Raw genomic sequence first — 12,704 nt, forward strand, 5'->3', positions numbered from 1 at the left:
TAAAGGCAACAGTGATCCCTTATAAAACTTATCAATCATGAAAGAAAGCAGATAAAGTTCGTTAAACAGGTGTGAGGTAAAATCTAAGGGCATCACTCCATTAACATTATAAAAGTTCAAATATTTCTATTTATTTCATTTCCCTGGTTCGAGCTCACTTCAATTACTTGAAGGAAAACATCTCACTTACCACTCTATCTCTAATTCAAATCAAAATTACTGGTGGGTCAATGAATGAAACTCTGATATAATATTTTAAATACAAAAATTTATTTCTAAATTCAAAGATTATACATGACATTAACAGTCTCAGGGAAATTTATTATTACTTCAAGATAAAACAAAACACAATTGGATTACATCTGAATTAATCATCAGTCAAAATTAAATCAGAAATTAATTTACAAAACTTGATTGAAAGGAAATATACTGTAAGTAAATTAATTCCAATGTGTTAAACAAAATAAGGCAAATAAATCAATCATGTAAAAATGTGGATACAAAAGACACAGAAATATACTCTGCAAAAGATTAAATATCAAAAAATGTAAAGCAAAAATTAAGGCAATAGCAAATACATCACATATATGCATAAAAGAAAAATTTTTCAAAAGATAAAGCATAAAACATATAACACGAAAAAATATTAAAAAAGTGAAAAGGTATCTTTACATATAACCACTGCAGATATTATTTTAGTGCACTAAAACCAGTAATTATGTTACCATACCTTGGTACCAAATTGCTTCGTGTTTTTACTCAGGCGCCGTTACACACACACACACTTAATAAAATACACTGTTCAGATAACTCAGATACATTTACTAAGGAATTAAACAGTTAAAGGACATGAGTGACCATCGTCTATCTAAATATCAATTATGTTAAAACGGGACATTCGTAATCCAGAGAGCGAGCGAGAGAGAGAGAGAGAGAGAGAGAGAGAGAGAGAGAGAGACGCGGAGCGGAAAAATGCAGCTCCTTTTCACAACGCTTTTTGGTCTCTGAGTGTCGACTCCTCTGTATATGGGCGTCTATCTACGTGGTAGGTTTTTCCACAGTGTTTTGATCGCGTCCCAATGGAATGCATTACTTCAGCAGTTTTGAACACACGAACAACGACTGCCCTGTCCCTTCTCTCTCTACACACCACGCAAACATCGTCCTCTCAAACCATATAGCGTTTATTCACTGTATCTTTACGCTAACTCTTTTACGGCATATGCGCATCTGCACATAAGATTATACAGTATTCAACAATACACACATACACATGGGGAGATTACTGCATTATGAAAACCACAGCATAAGACTCCTCCCCCCAGAAGATTGGTTATCCCGGGGTTGAATCCAACGATTCACAACGGGATAAGTAATCAGCAACCACATTGTTCTTACCCGAGATATGCTGTACTTTAATATTATAGGGTTGCAAGCACAGAGACCACCGAGTGAGTCTCTGGTTGTGATTCTTGATCCGCTGTAAAAACGTCAGCTGATTGTGATCAGACAGCACTAAAATCTCATCATTCCTAGGTCTGTTCACATACACTTCAAACTTTTTCAATGCTGTGATTAAGGCTAGAGTTTCTTTTTTGATCGTGGAATACACTTTCTGATGCTTTTTCAGTTTCGAAGACATGAAACATACGGGATGCAAAAGTTCACTTTCATCTTCTTGAAGTAGTACAGCTCCAATTCCACAGTCAGAGGCATCAACTTGTATCACAAATTTCTTTTTGAAGTCTGGAGCCCGAAGTACTGGTCTTGAAGTTAAAATGGCTTTTACCTTCTCAAAGGATTCTTGACATTCTGTAGTCCAAACAAACTTAGCTTTGGGACTAGTTAAGTCTGTTAAGGGGGCTACTACAGCTGAGAAATTCGGGCAGAAACATCGATAGAATCCTGCCATGCCCAAAAATCTCTGTAGCTATTTTCTAGTAGTAGGTGGGGTAGCCTTACGGATACCCTCTACATTAGCATTTACTGGAGCGAGAAGGCCTTTCCCAACTTCAAACCCAAGATACTGCACAGTTGCCTTCCCGAACTCACTCTTCTCTAAGTTGACGGTTAGTCCTGCTTCCCTTAGTTTCTTGAAAACTTTCCTCAGGATCTTCAGATGTTCTTCCCATGTTGCAGAGTAAATGACTATGTCATCCAAATATACACCTACTCCTTCTATGGACCCTAGCATTTGATCCATCACTCGTTCAAACGTTGCAGGTGCATTCATCAGACCAAATGGCAGAACAGTATACTGGAACAGTCCAAAAGGAGTAATAAAAGCTGACAGCAACTTAGCATTCTCATCTAAGGGAATTTGATAGTATCCCTTCAACAAGTCTATCTTGGAGACAGACTTGGCTTGCCCAACATTATCAAGTAACTGATCTATAAGAGGCAAGGGATAATTGTCAGCCACACTGATGGAATTCAGCTTCCTATAATCAGTACACATCCTAAATGAGCCATCTGGTTTCTTCACTAACACACATGGAGAACTCTAGTGACTTGAACTGGGTTCTGCTAATCCATGCTGTAACAAATATTCAACTTCTTTCTTCAAAACATCTCGATGATAAGGTGATAGGCGATAAGCTCTCTGTTTGAATGGTCTGCCATCTTCTTGGATCTTGATCTCATGCTTGATCAGATCAGTACACCTAGGTACATCTACAAATAGTTCTGTGAAGCTTCTAATCACTTCACACAACTCATCACCTTGCTCAACACTCAGATGTTTCAGTTTATCCTCCAAATTTTCCAAAATTGAAGAATTATTCATCTTGCATTCAGCTCCCAATTCATATCCATCGTCGTCTTCTGTAGTTGAAGTTGTCTGGGTTATTGACACAGTTTCCATTTTGGTTTCTGAGAAGTAAGGTTTTAAGAGGTTTACATGTACCTTCCTTTTTCGTCTTCGTCTTTCTGGTGTTTCAATTACATAAGTTCTGTCACTTAACCTCTCAATTATCTTATAAGGACCTTGAAACTTGTTGGAAAGGGGAAATCTCTTGACAGGTAGAAACACTAACACTTGTTGACCAACACTAAAATTTCTTAGCTTAGTCTTCTTATCATATCTCCTTTTCATTTTCTCTTGACTCAGTTTCAGATTTTCTAAAGAGAATTTTCTAATCTCTTCCAATCTTTTCCTCAAGTTCTTTACATACTCTCCTTGGATTTCCACTTGATTTTCTTCCCAGTTTTCTGCAAGAATTTTCAACGGTCCTCTCACTTCTCTACCAAAAATCATCTCGTTAGGTGAACAACCCATGCTTTCTTGATAAGCATTCCTAATTTCAAATAACATCAATTGTACACCAACATCCCAGTCTATGCCTGACTCAGAACAATACTTAGTCAGCATACTTTTCAATGTGTGTTGAAACCTTTCCAAGGCTCCTTGAGTCTCTGGGTGATATGCAGTGGACAACTGTTGTTTCACTCCTAACAAGTTCATCACATCCTGAAACAGTTTGGAAGTAAAATTGGTTCCTCTATCACTTTGTACAATCTCTGGTATCCCAAACTTTGAGAAAAACTCCACTAGTTTCTCAGCAACTATCTTGGCAGATATGTTTCTAACAGGGATTGCCTCAGGATATCTTGTCACAGGACACATCAATGTTAACAGATACTCATGACCCTTCTTCGTCTTCGGCAGTGGTCCAACCATATCTATAATCACCTTGCTAAAGGGTTCTCCTCTAACTTCTATAGGTTGCAGTGGGGCTTTCTGAATGGTTTCATTTGGCTTTCCAGCTATCTGGCAGGTATGACACTCCCGACAGAACTTGCTAACATCTTTGTGAAGTCCAGGCCAGAAAAAGTATTTCATGGTCTTCTCCACAGTCTTCCTGATTCCCATATGTCCAGACTTATGAGCTACTGCTACTACTTGCTTCCTCAATGGACGTGGGATCAAAATTTGATGATATTCGCCCCATTCAGCATCTCCTGGTATATCTGCAGGTCTATGCTTCCTCATCATCAAACCTCCCTTCAGATAATAACAGGTAGGAGTTTGTTGCATCTCTTCTTGATCATCAACTCTGAAAAACAACTCAGCTAAGGATACATCCTTTTTCTGTAGGTCCATTAGCTTCTCCCTGGTCACCTGACCAACTTCAAGGGTTGAGCTCTCAATATCTGTTAATTCAGCTACTGTAGTTTCACTGTTATCCTCAGGAACATCTTGACTACTCGAGTCTCTTCAGGGACGACAGCTCCTTCTTGGGAAACCTCTTCTTGATCAGCATTACGGGAAATATCATTTCCCTGGAACAACTCTTCCAAGCTCAAAGATCCTTCTTGAGTGGGTAAATCCTCAGTCTCTTCAATTACAGGCATAGTCCTCTTCATACTCCTAGTAGTCACACAGCTAGGAAACAGGTGGGGGTTATTCTTCTCCAAATCTACTGTAGGACTAATCCTCAATGGTTTATCTGTCACTATAGGACAAGGAACAAATGGCACACTACCAACTTCATTCCCTAACAGAACATGTACACCTTCAACAGCCAGTGAGTCCTTTACAGCAAAATCAACATCTCCTGTCACTAATTCACATGACAGGTGTAAGCGGCATATAGGAGTTACCTCTTCTCCTCCTATACCCTTCAAAATAACAGAATCTCCTGTAAGATTCTCCTCCAACGTGGGGTGAGCACCACGGACTACCACACTATGGTTGCTCCCTGTATCACATAACACCTTGACTGGTACCTGCACACTTCCTCCTGGAGTTGTCAGCGTACCCTCATAGATATACGGCTTAAAAGCCTCCAAACTGCTCAGCCACTCACTGCTTGAAGTTACATTTCCACTGGTTGCTAAACATTCAGCTTATTTAGTCTCAGTCTTCACTGGAGCTTGACTCCTCCCCACATTGTTCTTTGTAGTCTGTTTCACCTGGTCACTTCTCACTACTTGACCAACTGGTTTGGACTGCTTTTGTGTCTGATGACACTCCCGACTGAAGTGTCCTGCTCTTCCACACTTGTAGCAGACAACATTAGGCTTCTGTAATTGCCTTGCAACATTATTATATGAGGATTTTACATTAGCTTGCTGGGGATATTACCCTGAAATGACTTGGTATTACCACTTGTAGGATTCCCATTAAATCTGCTCCTGAAATTTGGATGAGACCTAAAACCTGTGCGTTGATTTGGGTACTTGACATTATAGTTCCTTCTGCTGCTTATGATGTTGTAGTCCTCACTGAGTGTAGCAGCTTTGTCAAGTTTATTCACCCTCTCTCTCTCAGATAGGCTCTTATGTGTTCAGAATTCCCTAAGATATTGTTCAAGAACAACTAATTCTTCAAGATCTTCAAATGTTTGAACTTTAGCAGCCTCCAACCATCGTTTAAAACATCTTCTCACTTTGTAGGCATAATCCAAGAAAGTTATCTGGTCATCCTTTCTCAAAGATCGGAATCTTTCATTATAATATTCAGTGGTCATCTGGTAAACTTGTAGCACATTGTGTTTAAGTACCTTGTACTCTTTACACTGCTCAGCTGATAAGGCTAAATAGGCACTTCTTCCTTTTCCAATGAGAACACTCTGCAACAAGACTGACCATTTATCCTCTGGCCATCCCATTCCTGCAGCCACTTTTTCAAAGTGATCAAAAACTCATCTGGAGCTTCTTCTGTAAACTTTGGAATTAACTTCTGCACTCTTACTACATCAAATACAGGGTCTGAATCACCTTGAGTAGGGTTAGAAGGTGTTACAGGCAATTCAGCTGTAGCTTTTTCAACCTTTCCATCTCTCTCTTGTGTCTAGCTATTTCTCTTAATTCTTCAGCAGCTTTTCTTCTTCTCTTTTTTCTTTTCTTTCTCGTCTTTTTTTCTGTCTTGCATTTTCTCTTTCTGCCTGCATTTTCAGCTTAATCAGATTTCCTTCTGCTTCTAGACGTCTAAGCTCTGCTTCTGCATCACTTTTCTCTTTCTTTTGCCCATGTTTATCTATAAGTTCTGCCTCAGCTGCGTTCAACAATTCTTGAGCATCTCCGAGCTCCTCATCTATTTTACCAGAGTCCATCAATGCTTGGATTGCAATGAATTTTATTTGTGCCTTTACCATGTTGGCAGACACCTGACCACCACATGCTACTGCTATCTCACTCCACTGTGCTTTAGTCAGAGTGATTTCAGATAACTCTTGGATAGAGGGATTTGCTAAAAACTCTTGAACATCGAAGGGAGCCATCTCTCTGTTACCCAACCAATAACTCAATATTACAACAATTCAACACAATAAATTGCAAAAAACAATTATATGGTCACTCTCCCAAAATGCAAAAAACAATTATATGGTCACTCTCCTCATAAGATAAAACAACTATATGGTCACTCTCCTGATAAAATATGTCCCTAACACCACCAGTATACACCAGAGTGATATTTGTGATCTGTTTTCCCAGGGTCTTGGGCACCACTTAAATATGTGACGAAGTGTCCAGTGTCTGTTCTTCAAATCAAACCTGATATCTAAGTGCTTGTCCCGGGGTCTAAGGTACCATTTATATATGGGGGAAATGGTCCAGTGTCTGTTCTTCAAATCAAACCTGGTATCTAAGTGCTTGTCCCGGAGTCTAGTGCACCATTTATATATGGTGACCCCGGAGTGTCCAGTGTCTGTTCTTTAAATCAAACCTGGTATCTAAGTGCTTGATATTTGATTACCAAACTTACCATTTATTCAACAATTATAGTTACCTCACAAAAGCCAGACACCTGAACCCTCATCACACATAAAAGACGACTGATTTCTCTAAAGGCAACAGTGATCCCTTATAAAACTTATCAATCATGAAAGAAAGCAGAAAAGTTCGTTAAACAGGTGTGAGGTAAAATCTAAGGGCATCACTCCATTAACATTATAAAAGTTCAAATATTTCTATTTATTTCATTTCCCTGGTTCGAGCTCACTTCAATTACTTGAAGGAAAACATCTCACTTACCACTCTATCTCTAATTCAAATCAAAATTACTGGTGGGTCAATGAATGAAACTCTGATATAATATTTTAAATACAAAAATTTATTTCTAAATTCAAAGATTATACATGACATTAACAGTCTCAGGGAAATTTATTATTACTTCAAGATAAAACAAAACACAATTGGATTACATCTGAATTAATCATCAGTCAAAATTAAATCAGAAATTAATTTATCAATTAATCAAAAATTATCCAAGTAAAATTTAAATTGTTAAATAACAAAACTTGATTGAAAGGAAATATACTGTAAGTAAATTAATTCCAAAGTGTTAAACAAAATAAGGCAAATAAATCAATCATGTAAAAATGTGGATACAAAAGACACAGAAATATACTCTGCAAAAGATTAAATATAAAAAAATGTAAAGCAAAAATTAAGGCAATAGCAAATACATCACATATATGCATAAAAGAAAAATTCTTCAAAAGATAAAGCATAAAACATATAACACGAAAAATATTAAAAAAGTGAAAAGGTATCTTTACATATAACCACTGCAGATATTATTTTAGTGCACTAAAACCAGTAATTATGTTACCATACCTTGGTAATTAAATTGCTTCGTGTTTTTACTCAGGCGCCGTTACACACGCACACTTAATAAAATACACTGTTCAGATAACTCAGATACATTTACTAAGAATTAAACAGTTAAAAGATATGAGTGACCATCGTCTATCTAAGTATCAATTACGTTAAAACGGGACATTCGTAATCCTGAGAGCGAGCGAGAGAGAGAGAGAGAGAGAGAGAGAAGAGAGAGTCAGAGAGAGAGAGAGAGAGAGAGACGTGGGCAAAAAATGCAGCTCCTTTTCACAACGCTTTTTGGTCTCTGAGTGTCGACTCCTCTGTATATGGCCGTCTATCTACGTGGTAGGTTTTTCCACAGTGTTTTGATCGCGTCCCAATGGAATGCATTACTTCAGCAGTTTTGAACACGAACAACGACTGCCCTGTCCCTTCTCTCTCTACACACCACGCAAACGTCGTCCTCTCAAACCATATAGCGTTTATTCACTGTAACTTTACGCTAACTCTTTTACGGCATATGCGCATCTGCACATAAGATTATACAGTATACAACAATACACACATACACACGGGGAGATTACTGCATTATGAAACCCACAGCATAAGAATGTATATATATAATATGTGTGTGCATGTGTTTGTTATATATATAGATACTGCATATATACATGTTGCATATTATATTATATATATATATATATATATATATATATATATATATATATATATATATTATATATATATATATATATGTGTGTGTGTGTGTGTGTGTGTATGTATGTATGTATAATCTGCTGGTTACTTTTTACCAGATACATATGTAATTGTAATAGCCACAATGCACTCTCAATTTCTCGAATTCTTCACACTTTTTGGATGTGCTTGTCACTACAAAGTCTTGGGTCCAAGTGCAAGGAATATAAAGCAGTTCTGATGTCCAGTAGTGGGAATCGAACCTGCATTCCGAGTAATCAAAATGAGGTTAGGTGGGCAACGTGACCTAGTTCTGATTACTCAGGAAGCAGGGTCAATTACTGCTACCAGACATCAGAATTGCTTCATATTTCTTGCACTTGGATCTAAGGCCTTGTAGTGATGGGCGTTTTCCAAAAAGAATCTTTTTCGATTTTTACATGTGCATTGTGGCCATTACTATCACACACACACACATGTTATAGCTATGTATGTATATATATATATATATATATATATATATATATATATATATATATATATATATATATATATATATATATATATATCTTGTTTTTCTGCATCTTTTCCCACTTCTAGGCTATGTGGGGTCGATGTTTATGACAACATTCCCTCTGGTTCGGTCAAACACATTGTCCTTTGACAATCATTTGTCTCTCAGGTCTTCTCTAACTACATCCATCCACCTTCGTTTTGGCCTTCCTCTTGCTCTCCCACCAGGCACCTCCATCTGCATCACTCTTCTCCTTACATATGTCTCATCCTTTCTCATAACATGGCCATACCACTGCAGTCTTCTTTCCTGGGCCTTCTTTGATAGCTCTACGACTTTAGTAGTTCCTCTTATTCTTTTATTTTTGATCCTGTCCATTTTTGTTACTCCACACATCCACCTGAGCATTTTCACCTCTACCACATCCAATTTCTTCTCTTGCTTTCTCTTTACCAGCCATGTTTCTGCTCCAGACATCAAAGCTGGTCTCACTACTGTATTATTCACTCTTCCTTGAACCTTTATTTTGATTCTGCGGTCGCACAAGACACCTGACATCTTTCTCCAATTTTTCCATCCAGCCTGCACTCTGTGTGTTATTTCTACATCCACATTTCCATCATCAGCCACTGTTGAACCGAGATACCTAAATTTTTCTACTTGGTTCAACCTTGTCCATTTCATACTAATCTCGGAGTCTTGATCTTCATTAAAAATTAGGTATTCAGTTTTCTTCCTACTGATCTTTACTCTTCTGTCTTCTAGTACCTTCCTCCATTGCTCTGGTTGTGACTCCACTACCCCTCTGTTGGTGCTGCATAACACGATGTCATCAGCAAACAGCATACACCAGGGGGATTGATCTCTTATTCCTTGAGATAGCACATCCATTATCAGGTCAAAAAGATATGGACTTGAAGCAGTTCCTTGCTGTAAACCAACTCTTACTGGTATCCATTCAGTTAACCCAACACTGCTCCTAACTTGCGTTTTTGCCTCTACATACATATCTTAGACCAATCTCACATACTTCTCCAGTGTCCCCTTTACTTGCATTTACCTCCGAACTTCTTGGCATAGGACTCTATCATATGCCTTTTCCAAATTTATGAATACTTATGTGCAATCCTTTCTGCTTTCCCTGTTGTTTTTCCATCATCTGTCAGAGGGCAAACACTGCATCTGTCGTTCCTCTTCCTGGCATGAAACCAAACTGTTCTTCACCTACAAATGTTTCTTCTCTAATTTTTTGATCCATTATTCTTTCCCAGACTTTCATGGTGTGAGACATTAGCTTTATTCCATGTAGTTTGCACAGTCCTGGATATCACCCTTCTCTTTATAGATGGGCACAATAAAGCTTTCTCTCCATTCTCTTGGTATCTTTTCCTGAATATATATTTTCTTTGCTAGGTCCCACAGCATGTCTATTTCTTCTTCTCCCAGGCTCTTCCACACCTCTGCAGGAATTCCATCTGGTCCTATTGCTTTACCATTTTTCATCTTCTTTAGTGCCTTCTTTACTTCCTTCCTGCTAATATTATGTGTTATACAAAGGTTCTGGAATCCATCTTCAAAGAATTTTCTAGGATTTTCTTCATTTAACAGGTGTTCATAATATTCTTTCCACCTCTTCTTTATCTTAATATCGTTGCATAAAACTACTCCATTCCCATCCTTAACCTGTTTTATATGTGACTAGTCTTTGGTGTTCTTGCCCCTCCACTTTGCATTTTTGTGCATTTTTCTCTCCCCCTCAGGTGTTTCCAGCTCTTCGTACATGTCATCTAATGCTCTTGCCTTTTCTTGTGCAACTGCCTACTTTACTTGTTTCTTATGTCTTAGGTACCTCTCCTTATCCTCTTGGTGTCCATACTTTTCCCAGATCCTTTTTGCATCTTTTTTAGCTTTCACCACCTCTTTCACTTCATCATTCCACTCCAGGTTTCCTTATCGTCAGGAGGTTTCTTTCCAGATGTCTTTCCCAACACCTCTCCACCCACTCTCTTTATCACCATACTGTTGTGATTCCACCATTCTTGCACTCCCTCTAGCAATCTAACTTCCCTTATACTCTCTCCTTAAATTCCTGTCTTGCTTCCTCCTCTTGTGTCAGCTTCCACCACTTGATTGTTGATGGGACACGTGCAGGCCTATCTTTTACTGTGCTCCTTATTTTCAAGTCCAATACCAACCCCCCTGTTCTGGGCTGCCACACATTCTCCATTTAAAATTTTACAATTTCTCACCTCTCTCAGACTTGATTTTCTGCATATGAGGAAGTCAATTTGACTTTCTCTTGCTCCACTTGTGTATGTGATATACTGATTTTCTTTCTTTTCAAACCAGGTGATGACAATAGCCAAATCAAATGACACCGCAAAGTCCGCTACTCTCTCCCTTTCGTCATTTCTCTCTCCAACTCCCCAGCCACCATGCACCCTCTCAATACCCTCTCTGGTCCTACCTACATATTCATTCATGTCACTACCAATAATCAATCTCTCTTCTGCTGGTATTTCACTCAACTGTCGGTCCATTTCCTTCCAAATTTCCACTTTCTCAACTTCATCACATCCTACTTGATGGGGCATAAGCACTCACGATGTTGACTATTTTTCCATCTAGGCACAGTTTCACAACCATTGCTCTGTCACTTGTCCTCTTCACGCTTATTATGCTGTCTTTTAAGCTTTTTAATAGAATTATTCCCACTCCATTTCTACCTTCCTTATTTGTACCACTATATAGCAATTTATATCCACATCCCAGCTCTCTTACTTTATTTCCCCTCCATCTAGTCTCCTGCACACACAAAATGCTTATCATTCTCCTCTCCATCAGATCCGCTATCTCTCTTCCCTTTCCAGTTATCATCCCCACGTTCAAAGTTCCAACTCTCAAAGCTACCACCATCTTCCTTCTTCTATCTCTTTTTCTCATTTTTTGGACTCGCTTCTTTAACAGGGGGTGCCAACTACCCAGTATCCCTTGCCCATATATCACAGGGGGCAGGCGAGATCCCTGTATGTTGCCTACAGGGGATGCCCTGGCACTATCCGAATTCTGATGAAAGTAAACTGTCATATTTGGTTTTGGCTGGATTTTATGGCAGGATGCCCTTCCTGATGCCTACCCTCCCCATTTATCCAGGCTTGGGACCGGCATTGAGTTGGACAGGCTTGTCCCCCGCAGTGGCTGGGTTTTATATATATATACAGTATAGTTGTAATTTTAAAGCTGGGGTCTAGCTAGATAAATGGGGTATACTAGGATGAAGTGTAACTTACCTTAATTACCACAAAAAAATCTGGGCTTTGGCCTTGGGGACAGCTAAAATTACAAACAACATATGCCTGAAGGGCTGCTCCAATGGTGGGTGCTTAGACAAACTTTGGGGTTAACTTAATTCATTATATTTACAAAAGAAAACACATCAGAAGAATGGTAGCATAATTCTGGGGTAATGAGGCGAGAGCAAATGATGGGGAATTTCCAGGAGGGAATACAATGGGTTGCCCACTTCAAAAGTTGTTGAAAACGAAGTAGCGAGGGCCGCTATGCACACAGATGATATGCAGATCCACAATGAAAACTCCTAATCTGTAATCGAAACACTTACAGTTATTTAACCGAAACTAGTACTGTAATAAAGGAATCGAAGAATTGCATAGAAGATGCCGAGACTGAATTTGATTCCAGTGGCTCGAACATCATACGATTACATTACGCTTCTCGTAAATGCTTTGCAAATTAAACAGCACAAAATATAAAGCAATACAGGTCTCACTGTAATTGTGTCACACTATGATAAGGAAAGGAACATAGTTGGAGGAGAATAGGAAACGTAAATGATGAAAAACCTTAAAACCTGGTACTTTACCTTTCTTTAGGAGCTGAAGTTCTATTCTTATGAGGGCCAGCGAAGGGGAGGGCAAGCGAATTA

The 12,704-nt window shown here is 38.6% G+C and overlaps 1 protein-coding gene across 1 annotated transcript in view; it reads right to left on the reverse strand.

The window, feature by feature from the left end:
- LOC136827834 (uncharacterized) overlaps nucleotides 1-11,352 on the reverse strand; it is a 17,557-nt gene extending 6,205 nt beyond the window's left edge. Inside the window, exon 1 of the mRNA XM_067085294.1 lies at nucleotides 11,008-11,352. Coding sequence (XP_066941395.1) covers nucleotides 11,008-11,352 — 345 coding nt within the window. The remainder of the gene's footprint in view (nucleotides 1-11,007) is intronic.
- Between the last annotated feature and the right edge of the window lie 1,352 nt (nucleotides 11,353-12,704).

This window comes from Macrobrachium rosenbergii, chromosome 42, assembly GCF_040412425.1.
Source record: "Macrobrachium rosenbergii isolate ZJJX-2024 chromosome 42, ASM4041242v1, whole genome shotgun sequence".
Classification (NCBI taxonomy): Eukaryota; Metazoa; Arthropoda; class Malacostraca; order Decapoda; family Palaemonidae; genus Macrobrachium; species Macrobrachium rosenbergii.